Here is a 23,117-nt window from a genome sequence, read left to right as displayed (position 1 = left end):
CATTTTACTGATATTCTTTGATGTTTTCCAAAAAAATTTAATGACATAATATACTGGACTAATACTACTAATTTCTTAATGACTTCTGACATTTTTATGATTTTCTTTAAAATAGCATACTACAACACTGTGATTTTTATTATTGACACTATATAATGAGGTTTTCATGATTTTTTTTAACAACAAACTATACTTTGAGGTTTTCATTACTTTTTTTTTTAAATTAAATACTATGTAAACATCTGAAAGCCTCACCCAGGGTTTTTTTTTAAGCCTCAATGCACAAACTCCAAAGTAAGATCAATTAAGCAGGTTAATGACATTAAAGTTAAAAAGAACAAAAAAGATCTTTTATTAACAGTTTTAAAACAAAACATGTTTGCATTTCCCATTCCTGACTTTTTCAGATCCCCCCTTCAAATAATCCAGAGTGCTGCATACACAGAGACATACAGCAGACCCAAAGTCCTAATCCAAGTCCCCTAACCCACCCCCAAACGGAAAAATGTCTGAGCAAGAATCTGCACCACAGGGCATGTCGAGGTAAAGAACAGTGACAACACTAACACACCACCTCTTCTACAACGTTTAGCAGCTTATGCAGCTATGAAAACATGAAGTTTGACCACCGTCACTGAAACATTCAAGCACTCCTCAAAGGGTGTATTGGCATCAGTTGTGAGTATTCAGTCATTTTGGTTTATCCAAAAAGGTGAGAAAAAAGATGGCAAGCAGATACATGGAGACACTCTTTAAATGTTAAATGATCCCTGTTTGGCAGCTCCGTTTTAGAACTAGTTCAGTGTTTACATACTAAGGCAGTCAACCGCCAAGACAAACTGCTGCATAATGGACCCAAACATGCTGCTTATGCGCACCGTCAGGAGGTTACCATGACTCTATGCAGCCAATAATTAGAACAATAAAATGAAAACAACTACGGGGGGGTGTAATGTTGGACGTTGTTCCATTAGGAAGGCATACTGAAAAATGCAAGTGCAGTAAGTGGCTTAACACTAAATGAGTACTAATGAGTAAACAATAAATTAGTCCTGCTTACAGACAGGTAATTCCACTATCTGAACCTTTATGTAAAATGCACATTTCTGGTCATGTATAATATTAGTTATCGTTCTCTCATGTTAGTAGAATCTGCTCTTTCTGATTCGACAGCCGCTTTAAGTCATTGCTTCTAAAAGGCCAGTCAGTATGTTGTCAACCTGTTCTCATTCATAGGGTGTCAAAATATGGCCGCCCGGTCTCTGACCCTTTGGCTTCTGTTACAGATGCATGAGGCTTCTCACAGTTTCTGTATGAGACACACCGCGCTTTCAACTAACTCCTATGTAATCCTTAAGAGGCGTGAGTATATTTAACTTAACAGCATCTGCCTGTGTGACATATGTGCGTAGGCAGGCCTTTCTAAGCAATAACAATGGCATCGTCCGTTTTATGCCAGCTGATCGGGAGCTCTGGAATCTTAAAATTTTCCAAATTAGTGGAATTTATTGCCTGTTGTTCTTAGCTGCTAACAGCTGCTTTTTAAAGCCCCAGGATGAGCCGCACCCATAACATGCCATGGAAATGTCACACCTGTGCCATCCATGATCCCTTCCTGCCAGTTACCGAAAAACAGTCTTTGTATGATCATACAAAGACTGTTTTTCGGTACAGGCCACTGACCAAGCTGCCAGATTTGAAGAGTTGGGTGCAAAGACTGTATATAATGATGAAGGACAGGACAGATCCCCCAAAGTGTAGCCTTTCAATCTCAATTGCCCCCTTGTGGTTGGCTGCATTATAGGTTATCTTACTGAATGGGCCAAAATAAAAACTCTATGTGCACGCCAAATATTTTCCCAAAGATGGTTTCTGTCACTAAGGGTAGTTCTCATCATCCTGATGTTTGTTCAAGTGATTTTTTTTAAATGAGAAGTTTGGTTTTGATGAGTTATTTAATTCTATAAAAAAGGGATTTTTCTGCCATGATTGACAGCTGTGACAGCCAATCAATGCACTCACATTCAGTGGGGCTGCTCTTGATTGATCGGATAGGTGTTTTGGTGTGCTTTGGTGTGTTTTTGGTGCAAATTTCCCCTCTGTGGGACTAATAAAGGATTATCTTATCTTACCACAGATATTGCTACATCACAGACTCAGGCTCCAAATGACGTCACCAGTGCAAGATGGTAGCCACCATATCCGGGATATTTTAGCCATGTCCATCTTCATATACAGTCTATGGTTGGGAATGAGAACGTTTTGCTCATGATGACAGATTTACAGTTAATGTCATGATTCACCAGATTAGAAATGCTTCATTCAAATCAACTGACAATACTTCCAATATAGTTACAAATATAGTGCTTCCACTTTTTGTCATGCTTTACAGTATATGCCTACAAATTTTACAGTATATGGCCAATTAAAATCTGGAATGGATCAAAAAAAAAAAAATCCATCAATTCAGAATCCTCTACAGGACTCCAAACCACCCCTCACCGTCCACTGTGATCAACACCATAAAGTAGTGCACTTACTCAGGTCAGTAAAGGTGCAGGTGTTCAGACAAACCTCACAACAGCACAGCATAAGTGAGGATACAGTGCAGAGGACAGAGCAGGACATGAAATGTCTCGCTAGATATCCATACAGGTACATACGTCTCCCTCTTTATCAGCATGGATGTGATCATCTCTTGGACGTGAGGAGGGCTTTTGTCTGGACTGATAACGCACAGACGCAGTCCAGGGCTTTGCTTCTTTATGATGTTTAAGAGACCGTTCCTACAGAGTCCATGAAAGACAGAAGAGATGTACAGCGCACAGAGCGAAGCAAAGGGGTGTGTGTGTGTGTGTGTGTGTGTGCGGGGGGAGGGGGGGCAAGATGAGTGGTCTCCAGTCCTTATCCAATCAGCTTCCAGCAGTTCAATAAACGAGGACATAAAGACAAAAATTAAAGAAAAAAAAAAACAGAGCGAGAAGGAACTTGAACATTTATACACTGTCAATAAATAGTGATTTTTTTTCCCAGTTCCAGCTGTTATAATTCATCCCCTATGTGGTTTTCAGGTTGGCCCTTCTCCGTTGGTCCTGGAAATGAGGAAAGAAAAGGACAAAAATGAAGCACGGTCAAGTTTATTGAGGTAAACTTTATTATCCTGAACAGTACACAAAACAATCCCTAAACAGAATTACATACATCAGATATCAACCGGTCTACATTTAAAGAGCTGAAACACTCAAGCACACGTTTATGGATTCAATTAGGGGTGCATTTGGAAACACTCAAAACTTGCAACCTTTTAATGTGATAAATTACCCTATTATAAAGCAGGATGTATCACTTTTGAACAAAAGGGTGTACAAGAAGGTGAGATGAGTGTTAGAATTACAGCCAGAGGTTTCGATGTCTCTAAGGTGGCTCTTTCAACATGAGTGGATTATCATGGTAAATTATTAAGTTATGTTAAGACTTCCAGACTGAAATCAGCTAAAAAGGATCTTTCACTAAGCAGCTTCTTTGTCCCTCTATAGTCAGTAGTAGGCCTGTTGTAACCTATCACCTGATCCTTTGAGCTGACAATCATTTGGCATTATTGTTAGATCTCACAATCAAGAGCATTTAAGGCCACTGTTTGTTTAGTTATGTTTGAGTCATTTCATTTTAAGGTACTGTGTCAGTAAAGAGTTCATTCAGTCAAGTGGTGAGTTTTGAGCCTCTAGTTTAGTGTTGTATTGGACCACATTTAATGTGTTTCAATTATTTTGTCCACCCCCTAAAGTTCTCCAGCATCATCAACAACAGGTAAGGCAGACCGACCTGTAGTTGTTGTTTCTTCTGAGGGTTGTGATTGGCTGTCTGAGTCTGTTTTTACAGTGCTCTCTTCAGTGGGCGGGGCTTCACCTGGCTGCACTTCCTCTGGGCTTTCTGGATTTGAATTTAAAAAAACAAATACATGAGAAGTTATTTTAAGCCTTATAATTCATTTTAATATTTTTGATTAGGAAATAATAATAGCCACATGTGACCCACCTTTCTTTGCGTCTGTGCTCTCCTCTGTAGGAGGGATGACTTTCTCCTCGGCCGTGTTGTTGGCCTTGCTGTTTTTTTCAGAGCTGGTGCTGTTCTTGGCTTTGGCTTTAGCTTTGGGCTTAGCAAACTTGGCCTTGTTGAGCAGGTAGTTCACCTCTCGATCCAGCAGGGCCAGCTTGGACTCGATGTCTTTGGACAACAGGATGGGCCGCTCCTTTGGAGAGCGTTTCTCCTGCTCTGCTACAGTCTCATTCTTCCAGGTCTGCAGCAGAAAGAGACAGTTCTTAAGTTTGTGAAAATAACATCACAGTGATGTGATCAGTTTTATCTCAGCCCGACCTTGAAAACAGTGAACTATAACAGAGCCCGCATTATGATCTAAGACTAAAGAAAGTCACTATCTAGGGGCCGTTTACACGGCAGCAGTTCTTGCATGAAATTTAAATGTTTCTGGTTAAACAAAAAAGATTTTAGCACTTTATCCAAACTGTGTTAGATTGTTTAGTCACTGGTCAAAAAAAAAAAAACAAAAACTAGTGAGTCTCCAAGGAATTTCCCCCATTGTCATCAGGTCACCCTATCCACCAACCTACCGTTGTTTCGTTGATCACTTTTTCTAACATATTCAGCTCGACTTCAGTGAAAATCTGGTCGTCCTCTGGAATCAGTTTGGCACTCCTTTAAAAGACAAAGAAAACATTTGTAAAAAAAGTACTAACCCACCACAAAATCCTCACAGCGTCTTGCCACTTTCTTTTCCAGACTTACCTCAGGAAGAAGCTGGAGGTGTTGAGCATGCTTTCCAGGGCAGCCAGGCGGTCTGGCCACTTGCGTCGCTCCTCCACTCTGAAAAACATGTCCTTGCACAGGCTCTTCAGCTGAGACAGCTTCTCTTGCAGCTGCTTGGTGGTGGCCGAGTAGCCTTCCTCATCCATCCATTCCGATGCCTCCCTCAGCTTGGTGGAGATCTGCTCCTTCTCCTCCTCCGACACCACCAGCTGGTAGTCCTCCTGGTAGAGCTTGTCCTGGAGAAGGCACACAAGTACTGTGAGTTTTTGGAGAGGGGACACAGGTGATGGTGCTATATGACAGTTATATTACACACACACACACACACACACACACACACACGCGTGTGTGTGTGTGTGTGTGTGTGTGTGTGTGTATATATACACATATACGTACATATGCTTGTTACCCAGAAAAAAAGCTTAATTCTTGTTGTTGTTGTTGTTTACCTGTGTCTCAAAGATAAACGCTTCCAGACTGTTAAGTGCCTTTTCCCTCTCCTGCTTGGCCAGGTCTCTGTTTGTCAAATCCTGCAACCTGAAAAGACACAATGACTTGTATTAGCAAATAAAACTGAGGACCAAACAACACAAGAGCTGAAAGGAAAATAAATCGCAGCTTTACTTCTTCTTAGAGGAAGTGACATCGTCTGCAGTGGGGTCGAGGATGTCGTTGATGATGAGCTCCACTGCGATGTCCTCAGAGATCTTGCTCTTTTTCTGAGGTTGTGCCTTCTTCTCTACTTCTTTCTCTGCATCAGTGCCTGATTTCTCTCCCTCCTTTTCCTCCTTCACCAGCAGAAATACAAGTTTCAACAAAGTCACCAAGTGCAGTGAGAAATTTAGAAGCACATCACGATCTGCATTAGCTTTGGATTCACATCAAAGTGTTCCTCAGAGGGATTATGTGTGACAGATCTTACCTTGGCTTCAGTCTTGCTGCCTGCCTCCTCCGCCTTCTCCTGACTTTTCTCTTCACCTGCACTTTTCTCTGAATCGTCCTGCTTCTCTTTGGCAGCCTCGTCCTTCTTGGCCTCGTCCTTGCCTTCCTCGTCCTTGCCATCCTCGTCCTTGCCGTCCTTTCCTGACTCTGGAGGCACTTCCTCTTCCTCCTGGACACAAAATATCAGGGAGCAATGTTAGCTACAAGTAGGCATACACAAATATCAATTAGTTTTGAAACTGTTAGAAGTTGTGGCACTCATGTAGAGCTGTTTATTAAACCTTTAAAATATATGTATATATCCTCAACCCCCTAAACATTCTTCACCCTGAACTCTCTCTTGCACACACACACTTATGCACATAAGTGTATGAGTGTTTTTGGTGTATCTGGGCTTGTTTGTTTGTTTGTTTTACCCCATTTCCTCTTCCCATTAGTGAAGTCTGTGCTGTATCCTTGTTTTGTTTTGCTGTCTTTAGTTTTATTTGTGCCATTGTTTGTCTCTCATGGCTGTTTGTACGTTATTTTACTTATTTTTACTTGTTCTGTTATCACTGCATTTCACAATAAAGGCAAAAAATAGTGTGAAATCTAGAGTTCATGAAAGCATTACTGTATTTGCTTAATTATTATATCCTGGACTGCGACTATCTGACTGTGACACTGTGTCCTGAGCTGCGCTTACCTGGACAGGTTCTGTTACATTTGGAGCTGGTTCTGATGATCCTCCTCCAAACAACGTAGAAATTGTGTTACCCAGTTCTGAAAGAGAGTGTTTGCAGTAATAATGTTAGTATTCATTAAGTAATAATGGATTCAGGAGGAGGCTATGGGATGTGTGGCAGAGAAAAAAAAACATGATGTTAATGTTATAGTGTTAGAATGAAATAGATGGTGTAATATTAATATTTTATAATAATACAATGGTAATATCATAAAATAATGATAATATAATAATCATCACATAATATATATATATATTATATTATATTACAATATAATAATACATTCATGTACATTTGGCAGCTTTATACATCCTACAAAACTGAAAATAATAAACAAAAATTGCGTCACACAGAACACACAGAACTCTCCTGGTTAAAAGTACTGTGCTTAAAAAAATTAATCTGCCAAAACCTCCTCAGCCCATGGACTTTAATATGAACAAAAATAATCACACTTAAAAGTGCCTTACAAAGCGCGCGAGTGCTGAAATTTAAAACCCCCAAATATATTTAAATATAGAAGATAAAAGCACTTTTTTCCCCAGATTTTTTTCCCAATTATGACATTACTTACTTTTTTTTCTTGAAATAATATGTTATTCTCATTAAATACTACACTGCTCTCGTAATTCGACATTTTTTCTCGAAATTATCACTTCATTCTCAATTTTGACGCGAGAATAAATGGCTCAGAATCACATCTGAGACCCAGTCTCTGCAGAAATACTCTCGCTTTGCGACGCCTCATTTCGAACTCCCACACTGATCGTAGATTTTGGACAACAGAGGTTAGAGATGTGTGTTAGCGAACTTACTTGTTAATGTTGATTCCTCTTCTTTCTCCTCCACAATAGTTTCAAACACAGACTCCACCTGTGGATCACAACAGTTAAATCAACAATATGTAACAGTGTGTAATAAAAATGTTATGATTCTTCAGCCTGATGTTTTTTTTTTACAGTCATTATTTTCTGCTGTGTGTGTGCAAGAATGAGATGCCTTCATGTTCTCCTCAGAAGTATCGTATTCATGAGTTACCAGCACATTATTGGCCCTCCAAAGTTGTACTTACAAGTGGGAAATCGGGAAAATTGAATGTTACCATAGTTGTGGGTTTCAGGGCAGTAAAAATGGTGGAAAGCATGGAAGCTGTGTCAACAGCAAATTTTCGTTGCAATTACCTCTGCAGCACCTTGAGCCCTTTTTCACTGAGACAACAGGAACATAAAGCTAGCTAGTAATGCAAACATTAGCGGATTATTATGTTATTTAAGCTTATAAACACATTAAAACGTCAACTACGTACCTGATGCACATTCACACTCTGTTCTACTTGCTTTTTGGTAAAAAGCCATGAAAAAAAAAAGCTTTTTACTTTTAGTGTCCATGTTTGTTGCTTTTTTCTGACCAGAGAACTTGAATGTGTCGTAATTGTAACGACTGCAAGTGGGAAGTAGGATATTTCCGAGGAGCATGTGAAGACAGCATCAACTCGACATAGCAGAAGGTAGAACCAGTCAAATACAGTGTTCATACACCAAAAAGGAGCGACCAGTTACTGGTCTGATTGTGTGAATGTTCAATAAGCTGAATCACTTTAAAATCGTGACTGACCCGATCAAGCAGGAGCACCCCGCTCTCATCCATGTTGAAATGAGCTTTGATGCCTTTGGACTCGGCGTCTGCGTGCTTCTGAAAGCTGTCGCCCACTCCGGACAGTTTGACTGTGGTCAGGTTCAGAGAGCCAAACACACTGAGAGGGAGACAGGGGGAGAGAGGAGAGCAGGGTACATTCAAACACATTCAGATCATGAGGGAATACAGAGACGGCTCACAGCAACTTTTTAAAAAGGATCAAACATTTAAACTATTTTGCAAAAACTTTGGTTCCTACTCGTTTTTTTTATTGCTGTCTGTCCAGGAAACGTTCACACTGCTTAGGTGATCCAATTTCTGTGCACACAAACTTTTTCAAGAGCTCCAAGATGCAAAAAATGTTTAACCCTTAGGGCTCACTTTAACATTACACGCCTATATCTCTCAACAACATACACTTTTCAAAATCAAGCTTTTAAAAAAAAAAAAAAAAATCATACATCCATATGATTATCTATTTCATTGAGTTAAAATAATTAAAATATTCATTAATTTTCAGAATTTAACCCTTTAAATCCCAGGTTTTTGTCATGATGCCACTATGGTTTTAGATGCCCCCCACACAAAAACAATGAACAATTCAGTATACGAAGTAGATTTCTGAATGCAACCATTTTGTTTATGCAGTGTAGGAGCTGAGCTGGAAATTCCAAGATTAAACAAAAATGCACAATCTTGCCAAAATTTATGCCAATGCATAAGCGAGCATCTAACCAACCTGAGGTCGTCCTGACTCAGGAAGCTGAGGTCACCGTAGTTGATGTAGAAAGCAAAGTCGTCGTTATAGCGGTTGAATGTGATGACCTTGCGCTGGGGGTAGGGCGCCATCCTCTGAAAGAGGATGCGCTTGTTGTGTTTTAGGGTTTTGACCCCCTCTTCCTCCGTCTCACGGGTGAACTCCACCTGATGGGATTAAATAGTACGGTTAGTGTTAACTTGGTGTGTATTAAGGTTTTATTTTTATATGTTAATTTGCAGCGGTGACCATTGCATGGCATCTCGTATGGATTCTCATCCTGTTCAAAGATACCTGCTGACAGTGAACAAACGAGGGATACTGAAAAAAAATGCTGCAGGTTTTTGGACGCACATCATCAAGCTGCTATGTCGACTTCCTTTGAAAACAGCGGCAATTAAAACTGGCAATACAACCAACCCCTGTGCCAAATGTTTAATATTTATTAAAGTACATAAGTCTATTGTATTTATTGTTTCGGTTGCCTGTGGTTTATTTTATTTATGTTTTATTTATTTAGCATATTTTAATTTTTTTTCCTTCACATTTCAATTCCAATGTTGAATATTCCTGAGAATTAAAAGTTCTCTTTGAAAGGAACTACTTGCATTATACTGCCATATTATTATTATAATTATTATTATTATTATTATTAGTAGTAGTAGTAGTAGTAGTAGTATTATATCCAAACAAAATGTGAATATGAATATGAAAATAAATGGGCCTAAAACAACATTGACAATAATATCATTTAGCGCAATATCTTCTGGGAAATGATAACGTCCGACAAAATTTGTTAATGTGACAGGCCTACACCTCCGTAGCTGAATGTTGTTGACATACTGATGACTACTAATTCCTATACCAGGAATTATTACTGTTTATCTATCAACAAAGCCTTTATAAATAATAACTTCATTATAGTAACTTTATTGACAGCACCTTTAAAAACATAATTTACAAAATGCTTTGACAAACAAGGCAAAGGAGAAGCAAGAGGGGTTTCTCGCAGAGACAATATAACTATAAAAGCAAAAACAATAATGTTGAAATAAAGCCAGACACAATAAACAAAATTCAACCAATAGCTTTCTTAAGTGATGTTATTTGAATTTTGTCTCCTTCAGCATGAGGCAGGGAGCGACCTGCACTGACCTGAATGGGGAAGACAGCTGCGTCTCGCACCAGGAAAGGCTTGACCTTGAAGGCCTTGCTGAGGGCAGCAGCCTGGTACACGGCGCCCATGGCTGCTGCCTCATCTGCATTGATGTTCTTCCCCAGCTCCTCTCTGTGTGGAAAAATAAGTCATTACAAACAATTTTCTCCAATTTAGTCAGTAACAACAAAACAAGGAATCAAAGCTCAAGCTGTGGAAAAATGGAGCTCTTTATGTTCAGTTTTGAAAGTAAAAGTTATTCAAATGAGAGCAGCGTCTCAGTGGCTGACACTTACTTCCCCACAGCTTTGAGCAGAACTTCCTGAACCTTGGGGACACGAGTGGAGCCGCCTACTAAAATCACCTGCTCGATTTCATCCTGTTGGCAGAAATATAAAAACTCTGACTCACAGTAGCAATACAGACATCCATTCATTTATACTCACTGATCATTATATAAAAAAATCAAAACATTTAATTTGTCTACACCTTAAGATGGCAAATGACCTGCTGTGCACTGATTTTAGATGTTCTCACACCTCTTGGCATCTATCTCTGAAATGTAGGAATGCAGGATATTGCATTTTTGCTGATATCCAATACGCCGATATATTCAAACTCATTTTGGCTGACTGCCATGCTGACGCTGATGCACAAGTTTTTTCACCAAATTGCAGAGAACATCAGGTGTCTACTGTAGTAGAGTGAACATTATACCTGATCTTACTGTGATGGGTGGTAGATGCAGGCATAAAATACAATGCTTTTCAAAATGTACACACTCACTTGGTAAAAAAATTTAATTTTAAAGCTGTTATCTCCTGATGCCGATAATATCATGTATCCTTACTGAGCAGTGTTGTAATAGAAGTCATGGCTTCCTTCAATAAGTGGTGGGCTGCAGGACAAGAACCCATCATATATATATAGTTGTCTATTGATATGAATTTGTCTTCCTATCCGAATTCTTACTGGTGACCTTCAGCCAAAGCCAGAGATCATCACTGTGTCATCATCCTGTCTCATGGAAAACACAGAGCGATGTCATGATACTGACCAGCTTCATTTCTGCGGTAGCGAGGGCATCCTGCACCGGGCCGGGCACTCTCTCAAAGAGATCAGCACACAGTTCTTCAAACTCAGACCGAGTCACTTTAGCTTTAAAGTCGATGTCATCCATCAAACCTTCCACCTGAAAAAAAATCAGTTTCTGTCACTGTGATGGTTTCTGCATCCAAACGTTAAATCAGTTTTTTAAAAAATCACTGAAAACAGAAAAAACAAACAAATAAACAAGAAAATGACGAAAATGATGAAAAAAAAACTATAGTTATATTTATAACTATAAAATTAATAGAGTTATAAATATGGTTTTCTGGACCTTTTTCCTTATTTTCTACGATAATTTTGCCAATCCTTTTCAACTAACTTTTCGGTAATTTCCTTGTCACATTTTACAAATTTCTTGTAATTTGTAGGATATGTCTTTGGTCATTGCTTGTTTTCAAAAGAAATCAAATCAATGTGCTCGGGTTTCAAAGGGTCAAATATCTTGTCCAGTTTTCATAGGGTTAAGACATTTTCCAGGTGCTGCAGACAGATTAAGTCCTTGGCTTTAGTTCTGACGCGCAACACTGAGACGCACAACAAGCGGGCTGCAGGGTCAAATCTGTGGACTCACCTGAGCCATGAACTCCATGTTTGCACTGAGCACCGTCTTGAGCCTCTGAGCCTCTTTGAGGAGCTTGGCCATGGCCCGATGGTTCTCTCGCACATCTTTCTTGCTCTTCTTTTGCTCGTTAAACAGTTTGGCCAGGTGGTCCCGGAGTCGCAGGTCCATCTCAAAGCCGCCCAACCCGCGGTCGAACCTGCAGACAGAGCAAGAGAAACAAACTTTAGTCTGGGGACTGAATTTTGGAATGTGGTTTGGGGGTTGAGCCAGTACACTGTTATTTGTAGCTCTTCAACTAATTAAATGGTTTGTAGCCGAATCTGTACTCGGAATGGGTGGGGCTTAAATCTAAAGTGTGTGGGACTTTTTTTGGAAATGGGTGGGACCTAACAGGAAGTTGTCACTTTAAACCTGAAAATGATATGGGCTGATCAAAGGTCGCTATATCTATTATTCATTAGAAAACTATTTACAAAAGTATCTGAGGATCTGATCTGAGGAGACCATTTTGATCACAAGAGGAAGAGATTTTCATTAATCATAAGTACCAATATTGACACATTTTACTCAGTGAGTCATCTTGCTTCCTTTTTATCTCTATTGAGAGCTGCGTATGCATAATAGTTTCGACTAGTTTATGTGGCTATTTCATAACCGATAATAAAGAAAACATTTTGTATAGAGGCAAGTTATAAAATGATTTTAGCAAGTACATTTCTGACCCACCTGCCTAACTGGGCAAGCAAATTTTTTAAAAATCTTTTATTTTGTGTGCTTCTGTCCCTTAAAAAAAAAAAAATTCCATGCCCACTCTCTAAATTTGAAAGCTTTTGCCGGCAAAAACTTATCGTGTGTAATTTTTATCCATCAGCAGTCAATAGATGAGAGGAGAAGCAGAGTGCAGAGTGAGTGAAAGCACTTTACTTTAAAATCCAGTACAATGAACGGTAAAGATATACTTTCACTGCACCTGGTGTTCTGCTGCTACGTGGGTGACAAAGGTGCGCTCAGCACTCCGAGAGTGTGGAATGAACAACCACAAGGTATATATATATTTCAATAGCGCTATAAAAAATTGTTTGTTGCAGCAGATGGTGGCAGGCTTCCAAAAATAAACAAATGTGTTGGAGACCAAGCCTATCATAAAAAGTACATACATCACCAAGAAAACTTAATTAGCTTCACTCATGCTTACATGGGAGGCCAATAAGATGATGGGATGACATCAGAGTTTTCAACCACAGGAGATGCAAGATAGCGATTTAACCTCAGCATAAACAATTATTGAGAAATACACCAGCAGACATGCAGCACTGTTTGGCTCCTGGGGTCTGTGGTGATACCTGATAACTCCGACTCCGGTTTCCCAGTACCACAAAGCCGGCTCACTTTTAACTGGGGGCACATCACCATGGTAACCTGTGCTGCACAGCTACACATATTAGGTTTCTTTCATCTTTCATTCCTGACAGGATTCCAAGCAGCGAAGATGTTCCCACACTCTTATTGAACCACCGCAGCTCAGGATGACATAAGATAACTGTGTGAGAGTTAAATCTTTGGGCTCAATGAGATCGTCTTTAAATGGGGAAAAAAACACATACTGTAAGTTAGCTCAGAAAATCATATCTGCAATCTTTCAATCAAATAAACCTTATCAGTGGTTATATAAAAACAAAGAGCACAGATCCAGTGGATACCCAGCTGCATGATATGCTATCCTGGATCACTGATGTTGGGCTTTAATGAAGCTTAAAAAAAGCCAGACTAAGTTAAATTTGCTTCAAGATACAGTCCACTGGCTTGGGAAACAAATTTGCATCACTTCCTCTCATTCAGCACCAACTTACAGGTGTTAAAACCTCAGAAAAAAATATTGCATATTTATTTTTGGAAACTGCCAACCCAAATTAGCATCTGCTGTGAGCAAAAAAATGAAACTGGCACAGTCAGACAGCAATGCTGAATGAGAGCGGTCCACAGGACAGACAAGGCTGTAATTAATGTGTCTATGCCAGTATTACACCGGGGAGATCTGCCTCTTCTAATGTCAGCCAACTACCTCCACTTTAGCAGGAGATTGCTATCTCAGCAGAGTGTGTGTGGTCTGTTCTCTGTGTGTATCTTCCTGTTTTCTGACTTTCACACAGGATGAGGAGAATCAAGACAGAAAAAAATTAAATACACAAAAGTGCGATAGGTTATGCAACACTCCCGTGTTATACAAGCAAAGCTTTGAGTAAAAACTTAGGAGGGACTTTGGGGTTTTTTTATTTATTTTTTAAAAATGTTATTTATTTGTAAAATGTGCATCTCAAAGGCCAGAATTAAACTGGTTAGAATTTTCCATATTGTGCATTAGTTTGTGTTACAGATGCACATGACGCCCTGTGTTGGTGTTGACAATAAGACTCAATATGAGAGAATTTTATTTGGGAGAAGGCTCCACACATACATTAGATAACTTTAGAAACCTAATTTTCAACAAAATAATTTCTTGTTTACAAATGATTTTAGCAAAAGTGAAATATGCAATGAGTGAGTGTATTTGAATGCATTTTATGTCTTCACTATGCACCTTACTATACTCTTGCTATACCGTGTTTTTCTGTGGTGTTTTTTTCCAAGAGATTTTTTTCCTAGAAGACAAATACAGTAATCTTGAATTTTGAATACTTCCCTGTATATTAGTTTATTCAACTTTTATTTCCTATCTATTTATTTATTAGTTTTATATTTTTATTTAATACAGAATACTTTAATCCCTATCTTTATGAGATTTTAGAAGACAAAAGTAAATTTTAAAATACTTTAGACATCACCAAGTTTTTAAACGCTTCACAACCTGTTTAAGACAACAGATTTGATGTTAAGAGACTGTTCTCTCTCTCTCTGCCGTCATTACTTGATGGATCAGTGGACTTACCCGACACCTCGGATCTGTAACTGGGGCTGGGTGCCAAACTCCTTGGTTTTGACTGTCTGATAAGTGACGATGGTGGCAGTTGTGCTGCCTGAGCCCATATCATAAAACATCACATTCTGGAAGGGAACAAGATCAAACAGACTGTAAGAAAGTAAGTCATAATTAGCATATGAATTCTCAAGTTATGGTCATGAACTATGACCACAATAAGTTCGTCACTGAGTCTAAGTGGATATTTGAGCCAAATCTGAAGAAAGTCCCTTAAGGTGTGCCACAGATATCACGTTGTCTCGAATAGAACGGCCATCACGAAAAACATCACACCTCCAGCTACTGCTGTCAAATGCATATGGGTATAAAAAGGCTCTGTAGTTTTAAATTTTACTTCAATAGAGAGGAGACAGTGCATTTGTTAGGGACTATTTTCTGCAGTGAATTATTCCACATTTGGTGCTCTAGAGAGTATTGATGGCAGCTGCACAGTGTGTGTGGGCCTGAGTCAAAATAAATCACAGTGTGTGGGTTCATGATAATGAAGAGACATGTCATACAGTGCAATAGCGGGGCCTGTTGATGTGTTTTTAACTGCAATGGAGCTCCATGGCACAGAGGAAAACGATATTCCAAGCTTTGGACAGACAGACAGACACACATAAAATACATGTAAACATGTTAGTCCTATCGGACTAAATAGAATTTGAAATCCGGCTGGAAGTCAAGCTTTTCCGTCATGTTCACACCTCAATCTAACTTAACCTGGACTTGGTGATCTGTGAGTGCTCCTCATCGCTGCATCCTCAATGTTTACAGATAGGGACTGTTTGTCACTTATGAGGGGGGAAGGGGCTACAAAATGGGTCAGGCAGTTTAAAAAAATGTAAGCAATGAAGAGGGACTTGTGTTTAATTTTGACTTAGGTAAGGGACACACAACTTGAAAAGGTATTATTTGATATCTATTTTAAATTCTAAAAAAAGACACACCATGGTCAGCACCCTTCTCTGATAAATACAGTCCCACAACACCGGCATGGAAGTTGAGTGATGTCCGGCTGTGGATGGAACTGCAGCAAAACATACTTAAGCCACCTAAGAAAATCAAGCCTAGACTATATTTGAATATTTGCTTCCACAACAGCTGATGGAGGTGGCGTTAGAACCACAGCCCCGCCGTTTAGTGAAGTGAAATGAACAGAGTCTGGTGTTTTTGAAATAACAGCTTCAAATCCTCGTCTGTGAGGGCTGTTTTACAGCAAGGTACAGCAGTGAAAATATTCTAAATATAGCGTAGGCTACACTTAAACTGATATTGATTTTTTTATTTGGCTTGAAACTAATCAATGAAGGCAGAGTTTGCTCAGCGTCGTTTGATTATATGTGCGTGACTCAGAGGTTTTCTACCCTGAAGTTACTGTAAATAAACAGTTATTGTGTTTCAGTCTTTATCGAAGACTGTATAAATGATATAGGTTTATAGCAACTGGCTGAAAGAGGGCAAATCTCCAGCTGCCGTGGATGAGTCAGACATACTTCATCAATAAATGGAATCTCCCTCAGTGCTTGAATACTGGGACGAAGACAGTTGTCCAATAAATGTCCTAATGGAGCTATGAGCGCAGCTCCACTAAGCTGTACATGTAAACGTACTGACTGCTGCTTTGGACATGGGATTTGTTGAAAATATATATAGATATATCACCAGACTAATTCCTCAACATGAATTTGGGAGTAATGCTGAATGTGCACCTTGGCTGTGTTGTCGATATCTTTCCTCCTGAAGACCCCGTAGTTCAAGGCCACAGCTGTGTTGTCGTTGATAAGCTGAAGAACCTTTACACCCGCCATCTGTGCCGCCTGCAGGACTGCCCTGCGCTCTGCCTGGTTGAAAAAGGCTGGGACGGTGATCACTGCATCTTTGATTGGTTGTTCTGAGGGTTATTAGGAGAAGAAAGATAATAAACAAATGCATATTCCATATTTCAGCATGTCATACAATGATGCATCTTCGTTCACAGGCAGACTGACCTGCAAAGTCCTGAGCCAGCCCACGGGAATAATTGAGCACCATCCCGAGGAGCTCCTCCGGTGCGTACTGCATTTCTCTGATGGAAAAGAAGCAGAAAGGCCACATTCAATGCCCCAGTCTAAACCAGTGTTGTGTTTCTTTCTATAATCTATTAGTAAGGAGGAGGTACTCCGGTACCAATGTTTCCATGACAACTACTATGGTAGCCCTAAGGATAGTTACAACATCATGTCTGTTACTGGAAAAGATCTTCGATGATTAGTGATGAATAAAGTGTTTTCAGAGGTGAGAATCTCCACTGACACAGCATATTACTGTATACACTATGAAGAGACTAGATGATAAACAGACCACACTTGTGACTTATGAGGATCAGCGGAATACCATGCAAACTATTTTCATTTTATTTTATTATTTTTTTATTGGAAGAACAATGCAAGGCATATAAATCACAGAGCAGCCAAGCATTCTTCCATTTTTCCCCCATGTTTTCTTCCCTTACCTTCCCATTACCCATAAACAGAAATAAAAGCAAAAACAAGCAACAGAAAACACACTAATGGCAATAATCATGCCAAAAACTATGGATTGCAATGACACCAAAATTACCAATACCTTACACACATAAGAAAATAAGTAATAAATATTTGGAAGAAAAAATGCTAAAAAAAAAAAAAAAAAAAGAAAATTACAATAATTAAGCAAAAATCAAAAACAACACACTCACTCCCAATATAAATGGTAGAAAAAGAGTGCTGAATCCTCAAAAATTTATATCAAAAACAGTCAAATAGGACAGCAGTCCAATTAAAGCATGTTTTATTGCCAAACAAACGTTTCGGGCCAGATGCCCTTCTTCAGCGTGTGCACTGGCAAGCAAATAAATGGCGGGAAATGGAAAAAACATTAAAACAAAAAATAGCAAAATTAAAAAAAACAAAAAAAACAACAGGCAAGCAAAAAAAACAAAAAAAAACAGGGAGACTCATAACAAGCAGGCAGGAAAGTCAAAGAATCAGTGTAATTTAGGAGAGGTCTCCAATTCAAAAGAGTGAAGGGAACCTTTGAGGGAAAATCTAAGTTTCTCCAGACTAACAGACTAATGGACAGTAAAATGTCTTTCAACAACCTATTATAAGCAAGAAGATGAACATGATTTCATTTAAGAAGTGTAAGTTGCCTTGCAAACTATTTTAAACGCTCAATATGACAAAGTCAAAGACATATGATTTCATGTAGTGTTTACTGTATGATGGGGAATTGAATAAAAGAAGCAAAGAGAAAATGAAGAGACTCACTCTGAGTTTTTGAAGTAAACTGTGCCTCTGACTGCGTCCTCCTGCAGCTGGTGCTCGGGGAAACGTTTCCGGTAGAGCGCCACCTGGGGGTTATCATGCTTTTTGCCCAGGAGGCTTTCGAGGTATCTATACACAGTTTTGGGGTTCTTCACAGACTGAAAAACATTCAATATGTGACCATTAATGGCATGAAAGGAAATAAAAATAAGATATATTCTATTTTGGGATTATTGTAATTTTTGAGCTATAATTTATATTGTAACTTCAATTTAGGACATTTGAGAAGAACACATACCACTCCGAGTGCACTGTCTCCCAAAAGTCTTTCATTTTCCTTGAGACAAACAACTGTGGGTGTTTTCCTCCTCGACTCCCTGAGGGAAAAAATAATAGACAAAGTGTTCAGAGAGTGTGTGAAAGAGTGTGAATCCTCATTTTCAGTGGTGGCGAGGTAGATAAAACATTCAGCTCCTATTTTGCTTTTTTTGGTTTGTTTTTGCCCTCACAGTTCACTGACATTGTTTCATTTGACCATGGTGTGTTGGAGTGTAATAAACATATGTTGCATTACTGTTTATCACACTATTCAGAATTATATGAAACAAACTGGATGTAAATTTAAGCACATTGTCCTGATAATAGGCCAACCTCTCCTGACTGCAGGACTCTGACTTCAACTTCTGTGAAACCTCTGTGCTATTAATCATTTTACTCGGAAAAAAAATGAGCAGGCCTACTTCTCCTATAGCTGCCAGCCTGCCAACATTCCCAGTTAGAGAAAGGGTGAAAATAAGGTCATGTGCTTGTGGCCCCAGGCCCCCAAAACATTATATCTGAATATCTAATAATAATGAGAGCTCAGCGCGAGCGGCTGGATGAGACACGGAGCGATGCGTCCTGCTGTTTCTAAATAATTCATCCAAAGTCTGATTAAACCTGAAACTAACACAAAGTAGCCTGTAGAGGCCTGAAGAAGTCACTTTCCACCTCTGAAAATTTGTCGAACAACAACAACCTCATGCAATGGCATCACTGTCACATACTGAGGCAGTGCAATTTGTTCAGTTTTGATTATTTTCTAAAACTCTCATCCCTCAAACTGGTATTTAAATGCCTTTAAAACTTAGCACCGGATATTTTATGTAAATATATTGGCAGGCAAAACAGTGGTAGGAACACTAACCCTAACTCAGCAAGCGGCAACTGTAAAATCACACATCAACAGACCTCCTTAGAGCAGTCAGCTTTTCCATAAAAGGCTCTAAAATGTGGAAAACACTACCACCAAATACAAAATTAACACAAGATATTAAGATTTTTAACAAAAGTGTTAAAGGTTGAAGCAAAATCAGAGATGTGAGCATTTTTTTGCTATTTTATGTCTTATGGTTGAGTGTTGTAAGAGCATGAAACCTTGATATTTGTGTCTTTTTTATGTTGTAATTCTATACAATCTTGATGTAAATATTTACCTTTTCCTCTTCTTTTTACCATAACTGTTATTGTATGCACAACGTAATGGAATGTTTTATTTTTCATTACTAAAAACCTATCTAGGGACAGGAGTTGGAAACTAGCAATAGCAATCATTTCTGTATGTGAAACATCAGTTACTACAGCTTGTTTGTAACAGGCTGAAGTTGTACGATGTAAATTTGCATTGTCCGTATCTAATAAACTATATAAGCAACTAAATTAGGTATATATACACATTGCTTCATTGGCAAAGAACATGGCTTGTAATGTAACTCAATAGTTTAAAATTAGCTGCAAGAACCCAGAAAGAACACCTTCCATTGTGGTGGAAAAGGGGTATCACTGTACCGTAGACATGACAGATATTTAGCTCTACTCACTTGTTGAGAACGATCTCCATTGGCACACCAGGTTTCACTATCGCTATTTTCATCCACTCACTGCCCAGATCCACCGACATGACCGCTACGGTTACTGCAAACACAAAAACACTTTGGTAAGGCAGGCGTGGAACACCAAAGACCCTGAGGTACACAAGAGTTATTGACTTAGCTTATCTTTTTCCAAACACTCGTAATCGATCGCTATAAGTATTCATTACTGCGGCGTTGTTGTAAGCCAGGATGTAGCTTGAACAGTCAGTCTGTCTCTTTTTCTTAGACAACAATCAAACAGTGTTAATGTAGTTTTTTTCTTTTGTGTGTGTGTGTGTGTGTGTGCTTTATTTCCTTTAAAAAAAAATACACAAAATCATACAATCATGACTTCTTTCCTCAACCCACCTTAGCCCCCCCTCCACCACCTCCCTCCACCCCATGGCACAAGCAAAAAAAGAAAATAATAATAATAATAATTTAACATTCCTGTATAAGAGACAAAATAAACCCACAAAAAATAATCATAAAAAGGAGGGGAAAAAAACAATTATCAAAGACTTACATGATTTGAATGTTTTGATCATAAGGACAAGAGCCATATTGCATCACAACACTGATCAAAAAAATGCTGAAAATATGATGAAAAAATGTAAGTCTATGGATCATATTACCTGTGTGAGAAGGCAACATTGCCAGAACAAGGCAGAAGAGAGCCACCAGCGCCAGCTTCCTCCCCCCCATGACGAGCTGCAAAATGAACAATCAAAGCATTTATGTATGCAATCAGCTGAATGGATTTTCACAAATTATTACTTGTCCTAAGCGTGTTATAACACAAGTTTTAAACGTCATCACACACCACCATCAGTATCAAACACCTTTAATCCCCTGCTCATCTTTGTCCATCCATCTGCACTGCAGAGATTCTTTTTGTCCACTGTTGTTGCTTGTTCTTTTCATTTATTACGTGGGAGCAAGTGCAACTCCAAAATGGAACAAGATGATCTCTCACTTGAAAAGCCAAACCTGCTCCTCTGCTTCCTGAAAGAATGTAATGAGTTCTGCTTGATCCACAGCACATAAACTAGCTGGTAGAGTCTGAGATGGCTAAGGGCTGTATCCTGCACTGATGATACCCGTAGTGATGTTAAATTTTTGGGAATATGTTCTAGGGTGAGCTGAAAGACGCTTATTTCTGTAGTCAATATCTGTTGTTGTCTTTTGGAATTTTTAGACTCTGATTGTCTGGTTGAACTTGTAGGCCTCTGATTGGAGGCCTACAGTGTTGAAATAAATTGTCTTCTGAGATTTTGATTAATAAGATCTCAAATAACCACCAATTTAAATCACAATGGCTGAATTACTTCATTTTTTTCAACTGTTCTGAAATGTCATTTTATATTTAATTCAATTGATGGCTTGTTTTATGTTCACTCATGCAGAATGAAGAGTATGGAAAAGTGGTCGAGGCCTGCAAGCGCTATGGGGACCATAGCACTTGAAGCACTCAGTACTTATAATAAGGGGTCAACCAATACTGGTTTTTCTAGCAGGTAGTGATTATAAGTACTTAATGAGACTGATAATAAGTGATATGCATGTGCATTAATAATGAAAATATCTCCGTCAATATTTTGAATTTGGAGAATAACAAACTCTAACACAAAACTTTGTTTAAATACCTATAGCAAATGTTTAATTACAACTGAAACTCTCAACATCATATACAGCAAGTTCGCTGCAACTTTTTCTATAAAGTTCAGTGAAAATGTAAATAAAACAATAAATGAATAAAAATAGCTCCCTGAGGTTTTACAGGGTAAAAGTTACAGATAATCTGCAGTATGCCAAATATCGTCCCTGATAATAGGCCAGGCTGATAATGTGTCGCCCCCTTTTTATAATGCCCTAATTAAGCACTTTGTGCTGCATTTCTGGTATTAAAGATGGTATTCAAATAAATATAAAATATCAAATATCTGTATCCTACTAAGTCTCCTGACAAATCCAGTTACTGTTTACTGTAGGTTTCCTCCTGGTTCTTCAGTGCTAATGTGTCTATGATTTACTTCATTCTGCCAGGACTTGCTTAAGGATATGCAAAGCAGTTTTTGCACCTGATCCCACCCACACAGGTACACAATTCCAAACACGTGGCATTAATGTCATTGTAAAATATTAATATTGTCTAAAACTTTAATATCTACAAGAAAACACTCTGCACTCAGAGGGGAAATTGGTTGAATTTTCAACAGGGCAACTACATACAGCAGCCAGGGATTAAAATTCAGAATGATTACATCAAAAACCAGAACAGTGATTGTGTTTTAGGGAAAGAACATCAGGAAATCTGCACAGGAACTTGTAGTACCCGGTGAGGCAGTGACGCATGAATGCAAAATGGATGCACAACTCAAACCGTCATTATTATAAAGCAACAACAATAAAAACGTCTGGTGATTTTGGACATCACTACACCAGCTAGCTGTATGAGAAGTTGCAGATGTTTGTTAGCTATGTAGCCAAGTTGAATGGAACAAATGTGTAACATTAGTGTTACACTGCTGACTATTCAATTCAAACGCAACTGGACAACGTGGAGCATCTTTGCACCTTTTCGAAATGAAAAGCTAGCACACTGAGGTGGAAGACATAGCTGTAAAATAAGTTGACAGCTAACGTTCCTGTTAGCTAGCGTCCTATCTGACAACCATCAATATGAAAGCATGACTGACACACTGTGCCGTGCCGTGAACTCACCTTTCCTCAGCCGGCACGAATGCAAGTGTGGTGGGGCTACCAACAGGCTGAGCTTCACCGGGCAGGTTCTGAAATGAGTTTCTCTTAGTCTTAACTTGGTCCAGAACCTCTTTGTTGTCACACTTAGTAGATTTTGGTTCCCCTTATCGCCGGCTCGCTCTCAGCAGTCGGGCCCGGAACGCGGCGTCACCTCATTGGATCCACCGCTTCTAGAAAAACTAGCGTCAAGTTAACAACAAGCTAACATGCTGTTTCCGGTTAGCGTTTCAGCGCAAAATACACCTTAAGTATTATAACCATGGATGTAATCGACTCTTACAGTTAATTTTGACCGGATAGTACATTAAAAATTAGCAACAAATGTAAATGGGGATCTGTGTGACTATTTAATGCGATTACAAATCAAAATGGCCGTGAATGTCGTTGTCAATCTACAGTTTTTAATAAGACCCAACAGACCTATCTTTTTTTCGAGTAAGCGTGTACAAAAAAGAGCGGTAACGGCCTGCTGCTTAAAGGAAAACTTCATTTTAATTTCACAATA

At 38.9% G+C, this 23,117-nt stretch overlaps 1 protein-coding gene across 1 annotated transcript; it reads right to left on the bottom strand.

Moving 5' to 3' along the window:
* Positions 1–328: 328 nt before the first annotated feature.
* hyou1 (hypoxia up-regulated 1) lies at positions 329–22,769 on the bottom strand. Its single transcript, XM_042498765.2, has 24 exons — positions 22,574–22,769; positions 20,485–20,560; positions 19,817–19,910; positions 18,256–18,334; positions 17,961–18,115; positions 16,662–16,738; positions 16,383–16,564; positions 14,638–14,753; positions 11,721–11,907; positions 11,097–11,231; positions 10,336–10,418; positions 10,039–10,171; positions 8,866–9,050; positions 8,106–8,244; positions 7,307–7,364; positions 6,452–6,528; positions 5,747–5,935; positions 5,449–5,612; positions 5,274–5,361; positions 4,804–5,060; positions 4,629–4,713; positions 4,036–4,297; positions 3,823–3,930; positions 329–3,092 (listed from the first exon to the last, which is right to left on the bottom strand). Exons 2-24 carry the CDS (start codon positions 20,552–20,554, stop codon positions 3,043–3,045), a joined length of 2,973 nt encoding a protein of 990 aa, XP_042354699.1. The 5' UTR covers positions 20,555–20,560; positions 22,574–22,769; the 3' UTR covers positions 329–3,042.
* Positions 22,770–23,117: the final 348 nt, after the last annotated feature.

This window comes from Plectropomus leopardus, chromosome 15 (genome assembly GCF_026936395.1).
Source record: "Plectropomus leopardus strain MGB_pleo_1.0 chromosome 15, ASM2693639v1, whole genome shotgun sequence".
Classification (NCBI taxonomy): domain Eukaryota; kingdom Metazoa; phylum Chordata; class Actinopteri; order Perciformes; family Serranidae; genus Plectropomus; species Plectropomus leopardus.
Note: the sequence above shows the minus strand (reverse complement) of the source record. Positions and strands in the feature narration are given on the sequence as shown.

Bases quoted from the DNA above. Each gene is read 5' to 3' on its own strand.
- hyou1 (XM_042498765.2), bottom strand. From the start codon at position 20,554: ATGGGGGGGAGGAAGCTGGCGCTGGTGGCTCTCTTCTGCCTTGTTCTG. The intron at 11,232-11,720 runs GTGAGTCCACAG...ATTTTTTTTCAG, and splicing joins ACATGGAGTTCATGGCTCAG to GTGGAAGGTTTGATGGATGA. The intron at 5,936-6,451 runs GTAAGCGCAGCT...TTTTGTGTCCAG, and splicing joins ATGTAACAGAACCTGTCCAG to GAGGAAGAGGAAGTGCCTCC.